The 20,955-nt window shown below is 45.2% G+C and overlaps 1 protein-coding gene across 1 annotated transcript; it reads left to right on the plus strand.

Annotated features, from left to right (window-relative positions):
• The first annotated feature begins 15,486 nt into the window (after window positions 1–15,486).
• LOC146673016 (uncharacterized) lies at window positions 15,487–20,720 on the plus strand. Its single transcript, XM_085400922.1, has 2 exons — window positions 15,487–16,650; window positions 20,683–20,720. Exons 1-2 carry the CDS (start codon window positions 16,008–16,010, stop codon window positions 20,718–20,720), a joined length of 681 nt encoding a protein of 226 aa, XP_085257048.1. The 5' UTR covers window positions 15,487–16,007.
• Window positions 20,721–20,955: the final 235 nt, after the last annotated feature.

A 20,955-nucleotide genomic window follows, 5' to 3' on the forward strand; every position in this document is an offset into this window, starting at 1 on the left:
TAGGCGCCGTGTGAGAGAAAAGCATGTGAATGTTTAGGCTTTTATGATAAGGTGGAGGCACCAGAGGCTATAAGAGTTTGATCAATGCTCCACCATTTTGAGATCTGAGGCTGTCTGCATACAGAGTCCATCTCCCACGCGTGTGACTATTAAAATCATCGTTTGACTTAACCCGGCCAGACCAGTGTTGTTATTGTGGTTTTTCCTCTTGTCTCCATCCCCAATTTTGAACTCGTAACACAGGCCACGCTGGTTCAGAGATTTTTCACCTGTCAACAAAGCAAGACAAACAGCTAAACCGGTTTTTAACTTGTGGCGCAAGGGAAGCCAATCGGAACCAGGCTCTTGGAGCTAAACGCTCCACCTGTTTTCAGCCAACTCCGACCCCGGCCTCCATTCACAGTCCTTCTTTTGAATGCAGTTACAGTTTACACAAGCACCACCCACTGTAAAACCCATATGGTCATAAAAGGTTAAAGCACTGTGTGTGTGGGTGTGTGTCTCTGTATATGTGACTTCTTGCCACACAATACATGCTTACAACTGTTTAACCACATTTCTTAGTTATCCAAAGGTAATCTCCCCACACCCGTATGTGGCTTAACCTCTTTAATGGCTCACCATACACAAGCATCGGTGAGCCCCTAAATGCCCGGGAGTAGGGATGGGTACCGGTGTCCGGTGCCATGATGGCACCGGTTCTGACATAAACGGTAGTAACCAGACCGAAAAGCAGCGCACATTTCGGTGCTTTATTTCGGTGCTTTTTTTTTTCCTGAGCTGTGATATACTTTAGATTCTAGCCAATCATTTCACGTTTCCGAGGATAGTAGGCGGGTCCAGGTTCCAACTTCTGCAATCTGGTAGAAGGTTCCGCATCTTCCGGGCAAGGACAGAGAGACTCAAGAGGAGCTTCTATCCCCAAGCCATCCGGGCCCTAAACACACACACCCGCCCTCTCACATCATCTATAACTGACTGAGACAGGACTCTCTTCCAGACACTCTAAACCAAGGCACAATGTACATTTCAAATTCCTTTAATTTTAAATATGTTTATATTGTCTATCCTGTAAAATAGTCAGATGTCTATTCATATTAATGTACAGAATTCACCTGCTTGCTGCTACTACTGCACATTCACCCAGTGTATATACTATATATATATATATATATATATATAATGTTCTTCCTCTACGCCCCCCCCCCCCCCCCCCCCCCCCAAAAAAAAAATTTTTGCACATGTCGAGGAGCGTGTCAGGCTACATTTCACTGTGTGTTATACTTGTATAACTATGCATGTGACAAATAAAGAACCTTGAACCTGAACCTTGAACCAGGTACGTAGAGCTACAGATTAAAAATGCCCAAGGCGAAGCGGTCAAAAGTCTGGCTGTACTTCACAGCAAAATATGCAAACTCAGCAGCCTGCAACAAGTGCTTTAAGCTGATACTGTGATACTGTCAAAGGAGGTAACACCTCAAATCCGATGAAACACCTGGCGATGCATAGCGTCTTTTTTGGGGGTTTTTTAAAGCCGAGAAATGCGCCGTATTTGATAGCTTGCTGCGAGACCTCACACTGAGCACATCTACTGCGGGTGGGTTGCCTGTTATCGGGCCCGGAGCATCCCCCAAAAACCCAAAGAGGAGAGTCCTGGCCCCTAGCCCTGCCAGTGTAGCAGAAATGATGAGGATGATGATGGCAGTAGCAGCCGTTCTTCTCTGCGTGAGTAGCTTAATGTTGTTCGTGTGTAATTTACGTTGAGTAGGCTAACCACGTTATTACATTAATGCATGTAAGGTGAACTAGCAAACACCATCATAGCTACATGCGGCTGTCTTCTTGTTTGATGGCAGATACTCCCTTCACCCTGGCCAAAAAGGCTAAAATGACCAAAGAAAAAGTGGAAAACAGCTGAACATGAGAGGTTTTTGGACAAAGTTTGTGTTTTTTTCCAATGTTTAAGCACTGCTTCCAGGCAAGAGTGATCCCATATATGCCCCATAGCTGCAGAAAAGGCTAACATTGTTATCTTTTTACAAAAAAACAGCTGAACATGGGAGGTTTTTGGACAAAGTTTGTGTTTTTTTCCAATGTTTAAGCACTGCTTCCAGGCAAGAGTGATCCCATATATGCCCCATAGCTGCAGAAAAGGCTAACATTGTTATCTTTTTACAAAAAAACAGCCGAACATGGGAGGTTTGTGGACCAATTTTGTGTTCTCCATTCTTTAAGCACCGGTTTGAGCACCATTTAAGCACCAGCACCGTTTCAAAAGTACCGGTTTGGCACCGGTATCAGATAAAACCCAAACGATACCCATCCCTACCCGGGAGTGAAGATCCTTTGCCAGATAAGGAAACCAGAAACTAATTCAATTCAATTCAATTCATTTTTATTTATATAGCGCCAAATCACAACAAAAGTCGCCTCAAGGCGCTTCATAGATACAGAGAAAAACCCAACAATCATATGACCCCCTATGAGCAAGCACTTTGGCGACAGTGGGAAGGAAAAACTCCCTTTTAACAGGAAGAAACCTTCGGCAGAACCAGGCTCAGGGAGGGGCGGGGCCATCTGCTGTGACCGGTTGGGGTGAGAGAAGGAAGACAGGATAAAGACATGCTGTGGAAGAGAGACAGAGGTTAATAACAGATATGATTCAATGCAGAGAGGTCTATTAATACATAGTGAGTGAGAAAGGTGACTGGAAAGGAAAAACTCAATGCATCATGGGAATCCCCCGGCAGCCTACGTCTATTGCAGCATAACTAAGGGAGGATTCAGGGTCACCTGGTCCAGCCCTAACTATATGCTTTAGCAAAAAGGAAAGTTTGAAGCCTAATCTTGAAAGTAGAGATAGTGTCTGTCTCCCGAATCCAAACTGGAAGCTGGTTCCACAGAAGAGGGGCCTGAAAACTGAAGGCTCTCCCTCCCATTCTACTTTTAAATACTCTAGGAACAAAAAGTAGGCCTGCAGAGCGAGAGCGAAGTGCTCTAATAGGGTGATATGGTACTACAAGGTCATTAAGATAAGATGGGGCCTGATTATTTAAGACCTTGTATGTGAGGAGCAGGATTTTGAATTCAATTCTGGATTTAACAGGAAGCCAATGAAGGGAAGCCAAAACAGGAGAAATATGCTCTCTCTTTCTAGTCCCTGTCAGGACTCTTGCTGCAGCATTTTGGATTAGTTGAAGGCTTTTCAGCGAGTTTTTTGGACATCCTGATTTTATTTTCTCTTTTTAAATCTTTTTGTGACTTGTAATCTTATGTGCAGCACTTTCTGTCTTGAAAGGTGCTATATAAATAAAAATTTATTTATTTATTTATTCATTTATTTATTTATTTATTTAAACTCGTTGCCTCAAAAAAGTAAAGCTTACTTAAGATGACCGTTAGGACAACTTATTTAATTCAATTCAATTTTATTTATATAGCGCCTAGGGATGGGTATCGAAAACCGGTTCTTGTTGAGAACCGGTTCCCACTGTTTCAATTCCTTGGAATCGTTTGCCATTTTTGCAAACGATTCCCTTATCGATTCCAGTCGCCCCGAATGACGTCACCACGTTGCGGAGCGTCATTTACCTGGCAGGAAACATGGCGCCTAAGCGGCTCAAACGCTCAAAAGTTTGATTATACTTTATGAGAACCGATGACAACAGGGCAACTTGCAAAGTAGATATTTCATTTAAGGGAGGAAACACTACGAATATGCAAAAGCATTTGCTCACAAAACACGCGATGACACGCGTTTTTAATTCCGCTCCGGACTCGTGACTCTCAACCCAGCAGCAGCGGTAACGTTTGCACGTCCTCTCCCGTTAATGCGGCAGGTAAATAATCAACTAACAGTGCATATTATGTTAGCGCAATCTACCTTATTACAAGACCTGCCATTACTGTACATGTAGGTGACCATGATGAGAGAGACAGACAGAGTCTGGCTGGCGCTCGCTGGCAGTTCTCGCTGCAGTCTACCGGTAGCGTCTCCTTTCAGGCCAGGATAGACTAATGTCACCGAGCAGTGTCTAAGTTTGTGGTCAAAGGCTTGCACCCATTTGCCACAGCAGGGCCCTGTTTCAGGAAGCCGGTTTAGTGGAAAAACTGAGTAAGTATACCCTGAGTTAACGAAAACTCTGGGTTTTCGGTTTCACAAAGCGAGTTCAGCTGAAGCCTGAGTGAGTCACTATGACGACACACTCCGTGAAGCTAACCTGCCCCCTAGCAGGTTTACTACAACTAACCCTGACTGTCTCCGCCCCTTTGTCGGAAACCTGACAGTAGGAAGTGTCGGACATGGCGTGCCCCTTCCTTGAAGAGCCAGTAGATCGTGAAGCCCAAATTCTCCGCAGAGCTCTCCGCCGGGAGAGAGTGATCAGAGCGCGTTTGGACATTTTATCATTTCCTGATGATTTTCTGTGCGAACGTTACCGTTTCTCAGCACAATCTATAATTTATTTGGATAACATCCTCAGGCCATATATTACGCATGTGACACATCGCGGACATGCTCTCAGTTCATTACATATTATTTGTATTGCACTTCGGTTTTTTGCAAACGGGAGCTTTCTGTATAATATTGGTGACGCTGAGCACGTTTCCAAGGCTACCGTCTGTCGGGCAGTCAGGAATGTTACAGTTGCACTGAAACGTCTCCTGTACTCGTTTGTGGTGTTCCCCGGTCACAGACCCACAAGATTTATCAAAGAGGGATGCCACAAAATTGCAGGTATCAGGATGACCAAAACTTAATGTATGATGTGGTGATACTTGGACTACTACTTAAATTTTACATTTATTTTCAGGGTTCCCAGGCGTGATTGGCTGTACAGATGGCACTCACATTCCAATCATTGCTCCTTCAGTAAATGAAGGAGACTATGTGAACAGGAAGTCTTTCCACAGCATTAATGTACAGGTACATAGTTCCCTGTAGCATTTCAAACTAACAAATTATTTCATCATAGTAATGGATGCTAATTTGTGTTCTCTGCACTGTGAAGATCATATGTGATGCTGCCAACATTATCACAAATGTGGAAGCCAAGTGGCCAGGCTCTGTCCATGACTCACAAATATTCCGTGAATGTACACTGAGCACAAAATTTGGACATGGTGAGTTGAGAATACTGTAAAATATATAAAGACCAATTGCTTCAGGGACATTTGAACTGAAGTGTATCCTTCTGTCTTAGGAGAGTTCACTGGCTACTTGCTTGGTGATAGGGGGTATCCATGTTTACCCTATTTGCTTACCCCTTACCCTGACCCTGAACCGGGCCCACAGCAGCGATATAATCTGGCTAATTGCAGGGCAAGAGCCAGAATTGAAATGACTATCGGAATGCTTAAGGCCCGGTTCCAGTGCCTGCAAAGACTCAGGGTCACCCCAGAAAGGGCATGTGACATTATTGTGGCATGTGTGATTCTTCACAACATTGCCACAATTAGAGGAGAACACTGTCCTTCTGAACCAAACATCAGCAGTGATCCAAACCATGAACATCCTGACCCTCCCACGGACATACAAGATGGAAGAGCAGTCAGAGACACCATATGTCACAATCATTTCCTTTGACCCATCACCTCAACATGTTGAAAGAAGAATAAACAGATTTTTTTGTTCAACTGGCTTTATTGGTCGCCTGTATTTCCTGTACACAAAGTATTAAAAGATGTAAACCTCATAAAGTGTCTCTGTTGCTTCCTCCTCTGTAACAGCTGTCAATGTTTCTTCATTATTTTCCTGTAGTAAAGAAATAAACAACATTGCTGTTCTACTGTAAACTCATATAATCTGTGGAGTATTACTCACAACTGCATGTTGGTCTGGCTCAACAGGAGGCTGCACCAGATGCAGTACACCACCACCATCAACTGATAGAATATGAGGTTTATACAGGTCACTTATAACTTACAAGGGACCAAATGGCAATTAACAAACATACCAATCACCTTACACTTCATTGTCATTATGCTCTCAAAGACAACCAAGACTGAGGGAAGGCAAAATCAGTAGGAAAATAACTTCACTACAAAATAATCCATTATGGTAAAGAGTTTATCAAATGAATGAGCAGCACTGCAAAGGTGACTGTGAAGAAAGGATGTATGCACATCATGTATTATTTTGGATTTACCCCCTATGTAGGCACTTGTGTCTTGCGGGGTTATTGACTCAGAGGATGTCCCCGCAGAGATGCCTTCGGCCACAGGGCGCCCACTGTTTTGGCTGAGGGCCAACTGCTCAGCCTCTGTGAGTGGTGGTGGTGGAGGACCCCCACCTGTTTTTCGGGCCTCCGCTTTTTTTCTGTTGGCTATAACGGGCCACATTTGAGCATACAGAGTAAGCAAATATGTACTTGTAATGTGCTCAGATAATTTCAATAAGTGCTTACAGAAAGAAAATTAATGTAGCCTCTAACTGCAATTGATTTACATCGGACAAACAGACCAAGCACTATGGCTCATAATACAATTACACCTTACCTGTTTGGACTATATTTTTATATTTCATTTTTACTTGCTGCCAGGAACGTTTGGGGCCTGTTGGGTTGCACCTGCGCTCACATCACGTCACAAAATAAAATGTATAAAATAACAAATAAAATAACATATGATAAAATAACGTGTTAGATGGGTGGAAATCCCTAGATCAATGTTTATATTAACACTCAGGCATTGACTCTGTCGGCTATGTTTTGCCATGCATGCTCCCTTTCTTTTGCAGCTGTGGCTGTGTTACTTTTTTCCGCGGAATTTGCATGTTATCGGCATATGCTGCCATCAGAATTTCGGCCTCAAGCGCTGTGAAATACATTGACCGCGCCTTCTTTCCCTCCGTCTCCATGGTGACTCGCTTAATCTGTGCTCCGCTTATCAGGGCTTTATGTATCCTCGTCCGCGCGCTTAACTTGGGGTTAAAGCAACTCCGCGTTGACTGAACTAATTGTTATCAGCCTTTCTGAAACCGAATATTCCGAGTTGGACAGTTCGGGGTTACTCAACCCTGAGTATCGTTTTTCACTCTGAGTTTTCTAAACCGGCTTCCTGAAACAGGGCCCTGATGCCCCCGATTTTTGGTAAGTGAATGTGTTTAATTGTGGGCAGGGACATTACTGGATATTCTTGTGTAATTGCCACAGAACAATTTATGTTATACTTTGTTATTGCTACAGAAGAATGTTGCAGCTTTAAGGCAGGGATGACTCCTGGAGTTGCTTTCTCACTGCATATGCTTTATTTCACAATCAGATCGATTCGATAACAAAAACATACAGCAGCTCCTCTCCTACTCCTAGCCCTTCGCTGCGGTGGAAAAAAGAACGACTTCAATCCCCTTCAAGGAACATACGTACAAAATAGTTTTCCTGATACACCAATGGGGCGTTCAATGCCATCTTGTAAATATGAGTACTCTGGCAGAGTAACAGTTCAAATGAAAAATACACCAGAACAAACAAGCAAACAAAAAAAGAAGTGTGGGGTACCTTTGAACCAATGAACAAAGTATAACAATTTATACTTTTTAACATAACCCGACCCCGTCAATATGTGATATGTCTCACAAGAATATTTATTTTATTATTTTACATTTACAATTTTTTTTTCCTGGGGACCCTGTGACACCCCATTGAAGAGCCGTAGGCTGGATCTCTCAAGATCTCACTGTTGGGTTTGTAAGGCCATGTTACTCCTAAATTTCTATCTTGTTCAAAGAGAAGATATAAAACAAAGCTCTGAGCTAATCGACCTTAGTGTTCTCCTTTTTTTAAAAAAAAAAAAAGAATCGATAAGAGAATCGATAAAGAATCGAATCGTTAAACAGAATCGAAAATGGAATCGGAATCGTTAAAATCTTATCAATACCCATCCCTAATAGCGCCAAATCACAACAAAAGTCGCCTCAAGGCGCTTCATAGATACAAAGAAAATCCCAACAATCATATGACCCCCTATGAGCAAACACTTTGGCAACAGTGGGAAGGAAAAACTCCCTTTTTTTTTTTTGTCCCGTTTGGATCTATAGCCATCAGAATTGTTGTCTTAAGGCCAAGAAAGATGCCAAGCGGATTTATTTTACCAAGTGGATCATCCTGGCCTTGCCATATTGGTCCATTTGATTGACCTTTATTATAATTATGAATTTATTTTATTTTCAGTTGCTACAAACGGGACAGACATGACTGTGGGATAGGACAGGGGGAAAGAATGAAAGAAAGAGAGGGAGAGAAAGAAAACCAAAGGGGAGAAGTGACGGTGAGAAGGGGGGGAAGAGAGAAAAACAAACAAACAAACAAAAAAAAAAAACACCTGGGTCACCTGTATGGAGAAAAAAAAACAAGAGAAAGCAAACAACAAAGAGCAACATAATAAGAAAAAAAAAGCACCATCACAATAAACTAGCTAGCAGTAAATATCAATAGTTACTAAATAATAAACGATATTGTGCAGCACGCAAGATAGACAGCGCACAATGTTCTTTGAGGCAGCAGCCAAGGAAGCTGTAGTCCGCGTCTGTGAATACCCATGTGTACACCTGTGTGCATACCTGTGTGGATCAGCATGCTTGCATTCCAAAGGTTTCTCCATGTAATGATCTGCTAGGGAGTGTGGGGAGCCACAGCCCTGTCCTCTATGGTATGAAGCAGGTATGGAGGAGATCAAAACTCCAGACATCCAGAGGCCCCCAGAACACAAGAGACCAAGGAAGACCCACAGAGGGGCAGCCGCGCCACTGTCCCAGTAAGAGCTAAGGAGAGTCCCAGATGAGGGCTCACTCAGCAGCCGCGGAGCAGAAGCCAGGGGGAGTTGCAGTGACGCGCCCGTGAGCTCCGCCGGCAGCCAGCTGTGCCTGAGTGACCGAGCCCCAGGCCGAGAGGCCGGGGGCACCCCACCTCCGAAGTGGCCCGAGCGAGCCCCAATAAGCGGCCGCCAAGGAGTGAGCCGGTGTGTACCCGGACGCCCACCCCCAGACACAAAGAACCACCAACGCACCGACACCTGAGGGAGTTCGCCACCGGCAGGGGAAGTGGTCGGTGGGTGGAGATAGGCCTCCAAACCTTGGAGGGCCTGAGATGTCCCCAGAGAGGTGGTGTCTGATACCCAACCTGACATATAGACACAGACATACAGGCACACACAGACACAAACATCCATTCCCACCCTCATGCTCTCATATGCACTTACTCCACACTCAACCGACGTGGAGACAGACATAAAAAGACGCTGTATACACGATCACACTCCCCAAGCGTACTCTACAAACCGGGTCTAGGTACCCTTGCCCCTGGAGGGGGGAACTGCACCCAGACCCAGGTGGTGTTACCCTTTTCCCTGCGGTGGGGAGAGGCAGACCGCCCCGACTGTTAAAAACTCCCTTTTAACAGGAAGAAACCTCCAGCAGAACCAGGTTCAGGGAGGGGCGGGGCCATCTGCTGCGACCGGTTGGGGTGAGAGAAGGAAGACAGGATAAAGACATGCTGTGGAAGAGAGACAGAGGTTAATAACAGATATGATTCAATGCAGAGAGGTCTATTAATACATAGTGAGTGAGAAAGGTGACTGGAAAGGAAAAACTCAATGCATCATGGGAATCCCCGGCAGCCTACATCTATTGCAGCATAACTAAGGGAGGATTCAGGGTCACCTGGTCCAGCCCTAACTATATGCTTTAGCAAAAAGGAAAGTTTTAAGCCTAATCTTGAAAGTAGAGATAGTGTCTGTCTCCTGAATCCAAACTGGAAGCTGGTTCCACAGAAGAGGGGCCTGAAAACTGAAGGCTCTGCCTCCCATTCTACTTTTAAATACTCTAGGAACAAGAAGTAGGCCTGCAGAGTGAGAGCAAAGTGCTCTAATAGGGTGATATGGTACTACAAGGTCATTAAGATAAGATGGGGCCCAAGGCTGGACTGGGAAAAAAAATCGGCCCGGGCATTTTGACTAGAGACCGGCCCACCAGGATAAAGATTGAAAATGTGACGTCATTCAGGGGTAAAACCCACAAAGGATTCTGGGAACTTGTGGCAAGAGGTACTAGCGCACGCAGGCTTTCAATTGAACTCAGTTACACAGCGATAAAAAGAAACCCAAAAAATGGCAAGAAGCTGTTGTATTATTAACTTCAATAGCCGGTCGCATGACAGCCACGGGAAGCCGACGGGTAGAGAGATCATTTTTTTTATCGGATTACGTCGTTGAAGAGACATTTTTTAAGCCATGTTTCTGAAGTAAGAGCCGACGGATGGTCTGGATATACCAAATATAACGTCTCAGAACACTCCAGCTCACAAGTTAGTCTGCTCCAAGCATTCCCACAAAGGTCAGAGTTTTGTAGTAGTTAATATGTCATTTTTTTTAAACATAATTGGTGACAGGTTACAAGGAAGTCTGGCACTGAACAGAAGTTGTCACGCTATGCTCCTTTATTTATTGTGCATAAATAGTGAATTGTCCTGACACAATATTACGTTTCGCTTCTGTTATTATGGTACATTGACAAAAACATATACTTTTATTCACAGGAGAAAACAGTTGGTTTGTATCACTAATTGCCCAGTGCGATTACAACATACAATATTATTGTCATTGCTACATTTCTGTAATGCTACCAGAAATTATTTCCACTACTAATTAATTACCGTTGAGCTCAAAGGTTATATTAATAAACGGTTAACGAATGTGTATTTATGACGACGATTTGTGAGACTGGTAAACTTACCTTTGTTCGTATGATGGTCTTTCATTCTACACGGTGCATTTCAAGGTCCTGTACCCATCCGTCAGTAAACTGTACCTGGGCTTGTTGCAGTGACCTGAAGTTACTAAACTTCATGAGTGTATGCACTCACTCCAAGAACTGTATAATTATAAATCTGAGCGTGGTGAAAGTTGGGCAGCACGCTAACGTCTTTTGTCCACTCTGTGTGGTCTGACCCTTTCACTCCTTTGATTTTTTCCTCGTATCTTTTCTTTGTCTTTTCGTCAAGTCTGTCTTTGTATGGACCGGCATTGTTCTCCTTTTGTTTTGTACATTCCTTTTTTGTGCGGCAAAGAAAAAACAAGAAGGTATTGGAACCGGAGAATGAACGTTTTGCGGTGCTGCAAATGCTTGCATTTGATGCGGTACTTGGATTGTTTTGCCACTAGTTCCCGGCATGCAATGCGCAAAAATCACGTGATTGCTAAACAAGGGGGAGGGTGCATCCGGCCTCCTCGGCTGTAATTGGTCCAGCCCAGAGACGATCATGACCAATTGGCCAATCCAACACCTTTCATTATATATACCCTTCCTAAAAAAAAAAAAAATCCATCGGCCCATAAAAACAAAAAATTGCCAGCGGCCCACCGGGCAAATGCCTGGTATGCCCGATGGCCAATCCAGCTATGATGGGGCCTGATTATTTGAGACCTTGTATGTGAGGAGCAGGATTTTGAATTCAATTCTGGATTTAACAGGAAGCCAATGAAGGGAAGCCAAAACAGGAGAAATATGCTCTCTCTTTCTAGTCCCTGTCAGTACTCTTGCTGCAGCATTTTCGATTAGCTGAAGGCTTTTCAGCGAGTTTTTAGGACATCCTGATAATAATGAATTACAGTAGTCGAGCCTGGAAGTAATGACATTTCTTGACCTGAGTCGTTGTCATCTCATAAATCTCTCAGGATATTTCTAATTTTAGAGATGTTGCGCAAATGGAAGAAAGCATTCTTACATATTTGTTTTATATGTGCGTTGAAAAGATGCCTATCGCTCTGTGCCCCGGGCAGCTTTGGGACATTCTGATCACTGCATGGTCCATCTTATTCCAGTTTATAGGCAAAAACTCAAACGTGCCAAGCCTGTAGTCAAAACTGTGAAGAAGTGGACTAACGCAGCAAAGCAGGAACTGCAGGACTGTTTTGACTCCACTGATTGGACTGTTTTTGAAGCTGCATCTGAGAACCTAGATGAGCTCACGGACACTGTGACGTCATACATCAGTTTCTGTGAAGACGTGTGTGTGCCAACAAAGACCTTTTGCACATACAACAACAATAAACCATGGTTCACTCCTAAACTCCAACATCTTCGTAAGGCCAAGGAGGACGCCTACAGAAGTGGTGACAGGGTCCTGTACAAGCAAGCCAGGAACACACTGACCAAGGAGATCAAAGCAGCTAAAAGCATCTACTCCCAGAAGCTGGAAGAACGGCTCTCAGCCAACGACCCTGCATCAGTGTGGAGGGGCCTGCAGGAAATCACCAGCTACAGACGCCCCCCAACCACTATTGAAGCAAACAAAGACCTGGCCAACGAGTTAAACACTTTCTATTGCAGGTTTGAGACGGACAGACTCCCATGCCCCACCCTCCCCTCCCCAGGGACATTGCTTCAGACATTGACCCCCAACACACCTTCCACCTCTCCCCCCTTCACCCTGCCCCTCCCCAATCAAGACTCAACGACCACCCCCACCCTCCCCAATCCAGACTCAACGACCACCACCACCCTCTCCAATCCAGACTCAACGACCTCCACCACACCTCTCACCCCCCTTTCCTCCTCCCTGAAACTAAGAATACACACTCAGGATGTGAGCCGACTATTCCAGAAACAGAAGCCCAGGAAAGCCCCCGGACCAGACGGCGTCTCACCCTCCTGCCTCAAAACCTGTGCTGAACAGCTGGCTCCCATCTTTACTCGCATCTTCAACAGATCCCTGGAGCTGTGTGAAGTTCCCTCCTGCTTCAAACGCTCCACCATCATCCCTGTTCCCAAGAAACCCACCATCACAGGACTGAATGACTACAGACCTGTCGCCTTGACGTCTGTGGTCATGAAATCCTTCGAACGACTGGTGTTAGCCTATCTGAAAGACATTACAGGCCACCAGCTGGACCCTCTGCAGTTTGCCTACCGGGCAAACAGGTCGGTGGATGATGCAGTGAACATGGGGCTGCATTACATCCTGCAACACCTTGACTGCCCGGGAACTTATGCCAGGGTCCTGTTTGTGGACTTTAGTTCGGCTTTTAACACCATTGTGCCTGAACTTCTTTCCTCCAAACTCTCCCAGCTCAGCGTGTCACCAGCTACCTGTCAGTGGATCACCAGCTTCCTGACAGACAGAAAGCAACAAGTGAAGCTGGGGGAGATCACCTCTGAAACCCGGTCCCTCAGTATTGGTGCCCCTCAAGGATGTGTCCTCTCACCACTACTGTTCTCCCTCTACATCTCCCTCTAGAGATGACAGTGGACTTCAGGAGACATCCCTCAACTCTACTCCCCCTCACCATATCAGACAGCCCTGTGTCAACTGTGAAGACCTTCAAGTTCCTGGGTACAACCATCTCCCAGGACCTGAAGTGGGAGACCAACATCAACTCCATCCTCAAAAAGACCCAGCAGAGGATGTACTTGACAACTGGGGAAGTACAGTCTTCCACAGGAGCTGCTGATCCAGTTCTACACTGCGGTCATTGAGTCTGTCCTGTGCTCCTCCATCACAGTCTGGTATGGAGCAGCCACTAAACAGGACAGGAGCAGACTGCAGCGGACTGTACGGGCAGCAGAAAGGATCATCAGCGCCCCCCTGCCCTCCATCCAGGATCTGTACCTCTCAAGAACCAGGAAACGGGCAGGGAAAATCATCACAGACCCCTCACACCCTGCACACAGACTTTTTGATCTGCTGCCCTCTGGCAGACGGTACAGAAGCCTGCAGACCAGGACCACCCGACACAGGAACAGTTTCTTTCCCCTCGCCATCTCCCTTCTTAACAGTTGACCTGTCACACTGCTCCCACTGCCAGACTGCAACTGCACCTTATGTACATTTTGTAGTATTCATTCCACCTCATTCATTTCTGTATTTTATGTATATAAGTTTAGATTCGTTATTTATAGTTGGTTTACACAGCTTTGTGTATGTATGTGTAATGTGTATATATAGACACTTGTGTGTGTGTGTGTGTGTGTGTGTGTGTGTGTGTGTGTGTGTGTGTGTGTGTGTGTGTGTGTGTGTGTGTGTGTGTGTGTGTGTGTGTGTGTGTGTGTGAGATTTACATGGCTGTGCTTGAGAGCCACCATCTACCGGAACCAAATTCCCTGTATGTGTCTCCACATATACTTGGCCAATAAACACGATTCTGATTCTGATTCTGAAGGACATGTCCTGGTCAAAAATGACTCCAAGGTTCCTCACAGTGTTACTGGAGGCCAAGGTAATGCCATCCAGAGTAAAAGTCTGGTTAGATACCATATTTCTAAGATTTTCAGGGCCGAGTACAATAACCTCAGTTTTATCTGAACTAAGAAGCAGAAAGTTAGCGGCCATCCAGGTCTTTATGTCTTTAAGACATTCCTGCAGTTTAACTAATTGGTGTGTGTTATCTGGCTTCATGGATAGATAGAGCTCGGTGTCATCTTCATAGCAGTGAAAATGTATGCTATGTCTTCTAATGATGCTGCCTAAGGGAAGCATGTATAATGTAAACAGAATTGGTCCTAGCACTGAACCCTGTGGAACTCCATAATTAACCTCAGTGTGTGAAGAGGACTCTCCATTTACATGTACACATTGGAGTCTATTAGATAGATATGATACAAACCACTGCAGCACAGTACCTGTAATACCTACAGCATGTTCTAATCGCTCTAATAGGATATTATGGTCAAACAGTATCGAACGCAGCACTGAGGTCTAGCAGGACAAGCACAGAGATGAGTCCACTGTCAGAGGCCATAAGAAGATCATTTGTAACCTTCACTAAAGCTGTTTCTGTGCTGTGCTGAGCTCTGAAACCTGACTGAAACTCTTCAAATAAGCCATTCCTCTACAGGTGATCTGTTAGCTGTTTGACAACTACTCTTTCAAGGATTTTTGATATGAAAGGAAGGTTGGAGATTGGCCTATAATTAGCTAAGACTGCTGGGTCTAGAGATGGCTTTTTGAGTAAAGGTTTAACTACAGCCAGCTTGAAGGCCTGTGGTACATAGCCGATCATTAGAGATAGGTTGATCATATTTAAGATCGAAGAATTAATTAATGGCAGGACTTCTTTGAGCAGTTTTGTAGGAATGGGGTCTAAAAGACACGTTGGTTATAACCAAGATGGCGCCGCGTATGGATGCCCTGGTGCTTCAGTGCGTTACTTTTGTCTTGTTTTTGTGCATTTCTTCTGTGTCTGGGCACTCCTCTGGATATTCTTACACCAGAGAAGAGCTCCTTAACTGCAGGACTACAACGCCTGTGGATTTATTTCCAATATTTGTCGCATCTGTGGCAGATTTACTGCTGACTCTGATCAGGAAAGTGAGACGTTGAAAGAGAGGTAAGCGAGCCGGCGTACTCGTGCGTTTGAGGAAACGCGGACTGAGAACGGCCCTTCCTGGGATCTTCCTTTCTAATGTACGCTCACTCTGGAATAAGATAGACGAACTGGCCCTGATGAGAAGCATGAACAAAGACTTTGCCTCCTCCTGTGTCTTATGTTTTACGGAGTCGTGGCTCAGTGAGGACATCCCGGACTGCGCGCTCAAGCTGGAGGGCTTTCATCTGCTGCGCGCGGACCGGCAGGCCGCTCTCTCCGGTAAAACCAAAGGTGGAGGTGTCTGCTTCTACATCAATAGTGGCTGGTGCACAGATGTAACAGTGATTGCTCAGCACTGCTCTCCCTCTCTGGAATATCTTTTTATTCACTGCAAACCGTTTTATTCTCCGCGGGAGTTTGCTTCATTCATCCTGGCCGCTGTTTACATCCCGCCAGACGCAGATGCGCAGGCAGCTCAGTGCGCACTCGCGGAGCAGATTCTCCACACGGAGCGGACATTCCCGGACTCTCTCATCATTGCTCTTGGGGACTTTAACAAAGCCAATCTGAGCCATGAGCTTCCAAAATATAAGCAGCATATTAAATGCCCGACCAGAGAGGAGAGAACATTAGACCACTGTTACAGTACGATCAGCGGGGCCTATCGCGCGGTGCCCCGCGCTTCACTCGGACTTTCTGACCACGTCATGATCCACCTAATCCCCGCGTACAGACAGAGGCTGAAGCTCTCCAAACCTGTCGTGAGGACTAAAAAACTGTGGAGCAACGAGGCTGTGGAGGAGCTTCGCACGTGTTTGGAGTCTACAGACTGGGACACAATGAAGGCTGCTTCTAACAGCTTGGACGAGTTTACGGACACTGTCACCTCCTATATCCACTTCTGTGAGGACAGCATTGTGCCATCACGCACCAGGGTGAGTTATAACAATGACAAACCCTGGTTTACTCCTAAACTCAAAAAGCTGTGGCTGGAAAAGAGTAAGGCGTTCAGAAGCGGAGACAGGGACTGCTACAGAGAGGCCAAGTACAGGTTCACTAAAGAAGTGGACATTGCCAAACATCAGCACTCTGAGAAGATGCAGCAGCAGATCTCAGAGAATGACTCGGCCTCTGTGTGGAAAGGTTTTAGGAATATAACAAACTACAAGCCTAAAACCCCCCACTCCACTGATGACTTGCTCTTGGCCAACACCCTTAACAACTTCTACTGCCGTTTTGACGAGCCATCAGGCAGCCTTCACACCTTCAACGACCCCAACAATAGAGGCACTTTGGTCACTCATTCCCCCACCTCTCCCCCCTCCATAGAGCCATCACCACCTTCAAACTGTTCACCTGCAACACCCGCCCCCTCACCCCACACAAAAGAGGATTTCACACCCCCTCCTCCGACCACAACTCTTCATATTCATGAAGCAGATGTGAGGAAGCAGTTTAGGAGTCTGAATGCTCGGAAAGCTCCCGGCCCAGACGGTGTGTCTCCTGCCACCCTCAGACACTGTGCAAACGAGCTGGCCCCAGTGTTTTCTGGCATCTTCAACTCCTCACTGCAGGCATGTCATGTGCCTGCCTGCTTCAAGTCCTCTACCATAATCCCTGTCCCCAAGAAACCTAGGATCACTGGACTAAATGACTACAGACCCGTGGCTCTGACATCTGTGGTCATGAAGTCATTTGAGCGCCTGGTTCTCTCCCATCTCAAGACCCTCACGGCCCCCCTCCTGGACCCCCTGCAGTTTGCATATAGAGCCAACAGGTCTGTAGACGACGCCATCAACATGGCCCTACACTTCATCCTGCAGCATCTGGACTCCCCAGGAACCTACGCCAGGATCCTGTTTGTGGACTTCAGCTCTGCCTTCAACACCATCCTTCCAGACCATCTCCGAGGCAAGCTTTCCCAGATGAATGTGCCTGATCCCACCTGCCGGTGGATCACTGACTTCCTGACGGACAGGAAGCAGCACGTGAGGCTGGGAAAGAATGTCTCGGACTCCCGGACCATCAGCACCGGCTCCCCTCAGGGTTGTGTTCTTTCTCCTCTGCTCTTCTCCCTGTACACCAACTGCTGCACCTCCACCCACCAGTCTGTCAAGCTAATCAAGTTCGCAGACGACACCACCGTCATTGGGCTCATCTCGGACGGGGACGAGTCTGCCTACAGGAGGGAGGTTGAACGTCTGGTGTCTTGGTGCAGCCACAACAACCTGGTGCTGAATGCCCAGAAGACAGTGGAGATTATTGTGGACTTCAGGAAGCACACAGCCCCACTCCCCCCCATCATCCTGACTGACACCCCCATCACCTCTGTGGACTCATTCCGCTTCCTGGGTACCACCATCACCCAGGACCTGAAGTGGGAGCCCACCATCACCTCCGTCATCAAGAAAGCCCAGCAGAGGATGTACTTCCTGAGGCAGCTGAAGAAATTCAACCTGCCAACACGGACGATGATGCAATTCTACACTGCAATCATCGAGTCCATCCTCACCTCCTCCATCACCGTGTGGTACGCTGGAGCCACTATCAGGGACAAACAGAGACTGCAGCGTGTTGTGCGCTCTGCTGAGAAGGTGATTGGCTGCAGACTCCCATCTCTGCAGGACCTGTACACCTCCAGGACATTGCGGCGTGCAGCCCGGATCTCAGCTGACCCTTCTCACCCTGGACACAGTCTGTTTGACCTGCTCCCCTCAGGCAGGAGGCTCCGGTCCATTCGCACCAGAACCTCTCACCATAAGAACAGTTTCTTCCCCTCTGCTGTTGGACACATGAACAATAACCACATGATTGTCCCCGCCACTAACACATGACCCTACGCTGTGTCACTGCATCATTTCATGTTTGGCACTGATCACCACCTGCACTCATGTATATATCTTTCTACGTAGCACTCATAATTCTTATTCTCATGTATATATCTCATGTATATCTCATGCACATATCTTTCTTTCTACATAGCACTTTAATTCTTATTGTCTGCACTGAAGCACCGCAGCAATTTCCTAATGTTGTAAACCTCAACATCTGGCAATAAACCCATTCTGATTCTGATTCTGATTCTGATGGTTTGGAAGAAGTAATTACTGAACTTAACGCAGAAAGATCAATTGGAGAAAAAGAGTCTAAATTAATACCAATGGTACTAAAAGTAGCTGTAGATAATATTACATCTGTGGGATTATTATTGGTATTTTTTTCTCTAATGATAAAAATTTTAGTTGTGAAGAAGTTCACGAAGTCATTACTAGTTAACGTTAAAGGGATGGTTGGCTCAAAAGAGCTCTGACTTTTTGTCAGCCTGGCTACAGTGCTGAAGAGAAACCTGGAGTTGTTCTTATTTTCTTCAATCAGTGATGAATAGTAAGATGTTCTGGCTTTGCGGAGGGCTTTCTTATAAAGCAACAAACTATTTCTCCAGGCTAAATGATGATCCTCTAAATTTGTGACAAACCATTTCCTCTCCAGCTTACGAGTCATCTGCTTTAGGGTACGTGTTTGAGAATTATACCACGGAGTCAGGTACTTCTGATTAGAGACCTTAGTTTTCACAGGAGCTACAGTATCCAGAGTCGTACGTAGTGAGGAGGTGAAATTATTAACAAGATAATCGACCTCTGTTGGGGTAGCGTTCAGATAGCTGCTCTGCTCTGTGTTGGTACAGGGCATTGAAGGTGATAACAGTGGGTGAATTATATTCTTCAACTTAGTTACAGCACTTTCAGAAAGACATCTACTTTGATAAAGTCTACTCTCCACCGCTGTGTAATCGATTATTGTAAATGTAAATGTTATCAGGAAATGATCAGACAGGAGAGGGTTTTCAGGAAACACTGTTAAATGTTCTGGTTCGATGCCATATGTTAAAACAAGATCTAGAGTGTGATTAAAGTGGTGGGTGGGTTCTTTTACATTTTGAGAGAAGCCAATTGAGTCTAATAACAGACTAAATGCCATGTTGAGGCTGTCATTTTTAGCATCTACATGGATGTTAAAATTACCCACAATAATTATTTTATCTGAGCTCAGAACTAAATTAGATATAAAGTCTGAGAAATCAGACAGAAACTCTGTGTAAGGCCCAGGTGGACGATAGATGATAACAAGTAAGACTGGTTTCTGAGTTTCACAGCTGGGGTGGACGAGGCTAAGCATCAGGCTTTCAAATGAATTAAAAGTCTGTCTTGGTCTTTCATTAATTAATAGGCTGGTGTGAAAAATTGCTGCCACACCGCCCCCCCGGCCTGTGCTTCAAGATTTCTGGTAGTTAGAATGACTCGGGGGTGTTGATTCATTTAAACTAACATAATCATCCTGCTGCAACCAGGTTTCTGTAAGGCAGAGTAAATCAATTTGTTGATCAATTATTAAGTCATGTACTAACAGAGACTTGGAGGAGAGAGACCTAATATTTAATAATCCACATTTCACTGTTTTACTCTTTGGTTCAGATGTGGATACTGTATTTTTCTTTCTTTGTGATTTTTATATGTTTAAGTTGTTTGTTGCTGGTTTTTAGTTTGTTTTTTGTCTTTTTGGAAGCTGACACAGTCTCTATGGAGATGGGTTTTTGGGGGGATAGCAGGAGGAGAGAAGCTGCAGAGAGGCGTGTAAGACTGCAACTCTGCTTCCTGGTCCCAACTCTGGATAGTCATATTTTGGGGGGTTTAATAAATTTGTCCATATTTCTAGAAATGAGAGCTGCTCCATCCAAAGTGGGATGGATGCCGTCTCTCCTAACAAGACCAGGTTTCCTCCAGAAGGTTTGCCAATTATCTATGAAGCCCACATCGTTTCTGGGACACCACTCAGACAGCCAGCAATTTAAGGAGAACATGCGGCTAAACATGTCACTCCTGGTCTGATTGGGGAGGGGACCAGAGAAAACTACAGAGTCCGACATTGTTTTGGCAAAGTTGCACACCAATTCAATATTGATTTTAGTGAGCTCCGATTGGCGTAACCGGGTGTCATTACTGCCGACGTGAATTATGATTTTACTGAATTTACGTTTACCCTTAGCTAGCATGAAGTTAAATGCATGAAGTTAAAAGATTACAACTAGTAAAACAAGTTTTTAAAAGAGACTTTTCCATTTGATTACGTTTTGTATGATGGATTATGCAGAAAAAGTAGAATTGGGCTGAAAGATCTATTGCTTTATTACCTGTCCAGGTTGTAAATTGTGTTTTTAAACTAAGTAACTAAGTAATTAATTACTTTTAAAAATAAGTAATCAGTAAAGTAACGGGATTACTTTTTTGGAGAAGTAATCAGTAGTTAGTTATTGACTATTTTTTTCAAGTACCTTGACAAACACTGCTCATGACACACCTTAAACATCATGTGATCCATTCTCAGTCTTCTCTTTCATTCATGGCTTCAACATGTTGAAATGAGCTTTGGACTTCAGCGTGAACGACCAGTTCCCCAAAGAGATCCTGGAACGACGCAAGGTCCTGTTCCCAGTTCGACGTAGCTTCATCCAGAAAGGCTCCCGTGCTGTCATCGCCGTGGACCGGCTCTACGTGGACGGACAGCTTTACCGCGACCCCGGCACCACACCGTGGTTATATTAACTGCACTCCAGATAAGAACCCGCTACACTCTTTTCTTATTCATTCACACTTTCTC

Source organism: Rhamphochromis longiceps, linkage group LG3 (genome assembly GCF_057381845.1).
Source record: "Rhamphochromis longiceps isolate RC_006_pf linkage group LG3, R_longiceps_female_GT1.1, whole genome shotgun sequence".
NCBI classification, from domain to species: Eukaryota; Metazoa; Chordata; class Actinopteri; order Cichliformes; family Cichlidae; genus Rhamphochromis; species Rhamphochromis longiceps.